Here is a 4,295-nt window from a genome sequence, read left to right as displayed (position 1 = left end):
TCCCCTTCCCTGGAGCCAAGCGCTCAGTTTCTGCAGCAGTCCCGCCTTCTCCGATATTTGCCAAAGAAGGGAGGAAACAACCACAGCCAAACGGACCAGGATGGGTGTGGCCCAGTCAGCAAAGGTCTGCAGAGCTCCTACTGTGCGCTCCTGGCGCTTCTAGGAGAGCTCCTACTGTGCGCTCCTGGCGCTTCCGAGGGCGTTTCCATTCCTACTTGAGGTGATCCCCGAAACAAGAGGGGAGGGGCGCCAAAGAGAAGTTCATTTTACGTCTGAGGCAAGGAATCCCCGGTTGGGACTGGATTGTCCAAGTTCTCGCAGCGCCAACTGCCAACCGGGTGCTGGGACTGGAACCAGGATCTCTTGAAACAAGATCCAGGGCTCCGCCCCTGCCAGGCCCACCAACCTGGGCGATCCTGCGGTGCCCGGGGGCCTGGGGCAGGGGTGGGGTCTGCGGAGGAGAAAGGGCAGCGTGATCTGCTCCAGGCTTCACAGCTGAGCTCCCGGAACGCAGCAGTTCCAAGGCGCATGCTCCGCCCCCGCCCCCCCTCTCCCCCGAAAGGGCGCGTGGGTCTGGGGGCTCCCAGCCCTGCTCGCTCGCGGACGAGGAGCGGTGGGAGGCTGGGGAGGGTCGTGGAACAGCCCGCGCTGGCTCTTCAGGGAGTGCGGACCCGTCGCCTGCGGGAGGAGTCGGGCCTCGCCAGCCCGGACTTCCGCGCAGTCGCTGCCCCTCGAGGAAGCGCGGTCCGGGCCCAGCCGCACGGAGGCCGGGAGCCCGGCTGGAGGCGATGCTGCGCTCGGGCCCGGCGGCCCCCGGCTGGACACCGCAGGTGCCCGCCAGGCTGTCGGCGCGCTGCAGGGAGCACGGGCGCTGCGGGCCCGGCCTCGGCTTTTTGAAAATTTCCGGGGCCGCTCCGCGGCGCTGCGATTGGCCACGTCCCGGTAACCTCTATGCAAATGAGGCCGCGCCGCCGCCGCGCCGCCGGGGACGGGAGCGCTGGCGGGCAAAGCAGGGGCGTCCGCGCTGGGGCCGGGCGGGCGCACCCAGAGCCCGGCGGGCAGGGACCCCGGCGCAGCCGTCCGGTGCCCGCGCGTCCCCCGCGCGGAGGGGCCGCCTCGCCAGCCTCGCCGCCCCCTCCCCCTGACTCCTCTCCCCGCCCCTCCCCCCCGCCTGCCTGCCCGCACCACCTTCCACTCCGACCGTCTCTAAAGGGAGTTCTTGGTTTCCTCCGGTTTCTTATGAACCCAGGATGGGCAGCAAGGAAGATGCGGGCAAGAGGTGTCCGGCGGCCGGCGGCGTCTCCAGCTTCACCATTCAGTCCATCCTGGGCGGGGGCCCCTCCGAGGCTCCGCGGGAGCCCGCCGGCTGGCCCGGCAGGAAGCGCAGCCTGTCCGTGTCCTCGGAGGAGGAGGAGCCGGACGACGGCTGGAAGGCGCCCGCCTGCTTCTGCCCAGACCCGCACGGCCCCAAGGAGCCCGGCCCCCAGCACCACCCCCCCATCCCCTTCCCTTGCCTGGGTAAGGATCGCGGCCGCCCCCGGCCGCCAGCGCGCTCCCGGGGAGGGAGACTGTGCTCTTGCGTCGGCCCTGCTGGCCAGAGCCGTGGCCGCCCGGGGCCCCGGGTCCGAGGGGAGGAGGCGCGCGCGGGGTGCTGCCTCCTGGGCCCCGCGGGCGCTGGGGAGGAGACTGGGGCACAGACCGTGCGCGGGGTGGTCGCGGGAGGGCTGGGTTGAGGGAGAGGGGACCGCGGCGGGCAGGGTGCCGAGCCGCGCGCACCGCCCGGCCCTCGCTGGCCCCTGAGCGCGTCGGACACTCGGCCAACACGAGGTCTGAGAGCGCGGCCCGCTCGCCTCCCGGTCTCTCCCTCCTTCTCTCATTGTCTGTCTCCCTCTCCTCCTCCTCCCTGCCGGACCAGGAGCCCTGCCCCATGATTGACAATGGCGCCTTTCACAGACCGTTCCTTTTCACGGCAGCTGACGGGGGAGCCCCGCGTTAGTCCTTAGCGATCTCCGAACAAATGGCCTGTGAAGTGGTGCCGCCCCATAAAGCGCGGGGAGCCCTTCCGGCCCCGTTCTTCCCGAGCAAAGCCACCTCTCGACACGGCGCCCGCGCACCCTCCCGCGCTCCCCTGTCTGGGAGCGGGGCGCGCAGAGACCCGGCACCGGCAGCAGCTGGTCCTCGCGGGGCTTTTTAAAGGCCGGGGCCAGGGCTGTGGGCGCCAGCGAGAGGGCGGCGGCCGGCGCCGGGGGTGTCCGAGGTGCCCCATCCCCACGGTCTCCTTGTCTGTTCTCACTCCCCAGGCACCCCCAAGGGCAGCGGCGGCGCGGGGCCGGCGAGCTCGCCGCACCTGCCTTTCCTTTCTCCGTCGCACCCGGACTTTAAGGAAGAGGAGAGGCTCCTGCCCGCGGGCTCGCCGTCGCCGGGCCCCGAGCGGCCGCGGGACGGCGGCGCCGAGCGGCCGGCGGGCGCGGCCAAGAAGAAGACGCGCACGGTCTTCTCGCGCAGCCAGGTGTACCAGCTGGAGTCCACCTTCGACCTGAAGCGCTACCTGAGCAGCTCGGAGCGCGCCTGCCTGGCCTCCAGCCTGCAGCTCACCGAGACGCAGGTCAAGACTTGGTTCCAGAACCGCCGCAACAAGTGGAAGCGGCAGCTCTCGGCCGAGCTGGAGGCGGCCAACATGGCCCACGCGTCGGCGCAGACTCTGGTGGGGCTGCCGCTCGTGTTCCGGGACAGCTCGCTGCTGCGCGTGCCCGTGCCGCGCTCGCTCGCCTTCCCGGCGCCGCTCTACTACCCCGGCGGCAACCTGTCGGCCCTGCCGCTCTACAACCTCTACAACAAGCTCGACTACTGAGCGCCCCGCGCCCGCGCCCCGCGCCCCGCGCCCCCGTGCCCGCAGCTGCGAGAGCCTGGCGCGCGCCGCCCGCTCCCACGGCGGCTCCCCGGCTCCGGAGCAGGCGGCGTGTGGCCAGAAATACTGAGAAATACACCGTGTGTATTCGTTATCTCCTATTTATGGTCTCTGCCCCCCTCTTTCGTGTTGATTGTTTTGGGGACTTATCGGCATGCCTCAGGCCAGATCTGCTTCTGCCCCAAACAAACCAGGATTCTTTGGAAACCCCGTAGGAAGGGATGTCCTCCCGGGCTGGTGGGAAAGGGCGTTTCGGCCAGGTCGGCGTGGATTGGTAGGGAAAAACCAGACAAACAGGAAAACACCAACAACCCGGCACCCCGCACCCCCTTCTACGCATCTGTATATACGCTCCTGCGCGCACAGCCCGCACGCCAGCCCCCGGCGCTCTGGACAATGATCTCCGCGCCTCCTTTTCGTTTCCCTCGTCCCGAGGATGGGTGGGGGCGAAAGGGTGAGATTTCAGATCTGTAAATATTTTTAAAGAAAAAAAAAATAAACCATTTTAAGCATCCTCGCTGGCTGTGGTGGCGTGCGAACACGTGGGAGGGTTTCTCACTTGGGGTGGAGGGGCTTGGGGGGGTGTTAGAAGAAGGCTGACTCGCCGCGCGTGGAGGGAGGGGCCGGGGTCAGGGGTTAAAGGTCGGGACGCTAACTGGCGGCACGTGAGCTGGATGGCACCCGGTTCCACTCCCGGAATCCAGTTGGGAACCGGCGCCGAGAGGGACACAGGCCGGGAGGCAGGCGGACACCTGAGAGAGAGCGCCTTCCCAGCACCCGACCGCCCGGGGCTCGGCAGCAACAGGGCGTCGTGCGACTTGGTGAGCCCTGGACCTGAGCGCCTCTCCAGGGGCGCAGGGCAGGTGGGGGCGCTGCCTGGACCAGGTCGAGAGCCCCTTCGCCCGCCCCCGCCTGGGGCGAGAGGCCTGCGGCCGAGCCCAGTCCCCGGCGGGTGGCATGGCGGTGCGCTCCGTGCGCGCGGGAAGCGGGCGCGGGAAGGTGGCGCTTCGGCGGAGGAGGGAGGGATCTGCGGCTGGACCCCAGGAGAGGAGGCCCCGGGCGCGGGGCGCGGGCGAGTTTTGTTGGTGTTGGTGGTGGTGTTTGCATTGTGTGCGACTAAACAACGGGGTCGCGGGCCAGCGCGTGGCTGCTCGCGTGGAATGAAAGCCGGGGCGAGGCCTGGGCGCCCGCGGACGTCTGGCCCCAGCACGTGCGGTTCGTGCCCGCGGGGAGGGCGCGGCGCCGAGGGAACAGCGCGCGAGCGGCACGCAAATCTCTCTCCAAGGGCGGATCACAGCCACCTGTTCCTGGTAAAACGTCGGAAGAGGAAGCCTGAGTTTAGGGGTGGCCGGTGTTTGGTGTCACGTGAGACGAGCTCCAGACCCGG

At 69.5% G+C, this 4,295-nt stretch overlaps 1 protein-coding gene across 1 annotated transcript; it reads left to right on the top strand.

The window, feature by feature from the left end:
• Window positions 1-1,147: 1,147 nt before the first annotated feature.
• HMX2 (H6 family homeobox 2) lies at window positions 1,148-3,307 on the top strand. The gene is made up of 2 exons (XM_079793914.1): window positions 1,148-1,518; window positions 2,301-3,307. Exons 1-2 carry the CDS (start codon window positions 1,251-1,253, stop codon window positions 2,849-2,851), a joined length of 819 nt encoding a protein of 272 aa, XP_079650040.1. The 5' UTR covers window positions 1,148-1,250; the 3' UTR covers window positions 2,852-3,307.
• The last annotated feature ends 988 nt before the right edge of the window (window positions 3,308-4,295 follow it).

This window comes from Cnephaeus nilssonii (assembly GCF_951640355.1).
Source record: "Cnephaeus nilssonii genome assembly, chromosome: 16".
Taxonomy (NCBI): domain Eukaryota; kingdom Metazoa; phylum Chordata; class Mammalia; order Chiroptera; family Vespertilionidae; genus Cnephaeus; species Cnephaeus nilssonii.
The sequence above is the reverse complement of the archived record's forward strand: the minus strand, read 5'-3'. Positions and strand labels throughout refer to the sequence as shown.

Bases quoted from the DNA above. Each gene is read 5' to 3' on its own strand.
- HMX2 (XM_079793914.1), top strand. From the start codon at position 1,251: ATGGGCAGCAAGGAAGATGCGGGCAAGAGGTGTCCGGCGGCCGGCGGC. The intron at 1,519-2,300 runs GTAAGGATCGCG...CTCACTCCCCAG, and splicing joins CATCCCCTTCCCTTGCCTGG to GCACCCCCAAGGGCAGCGGC.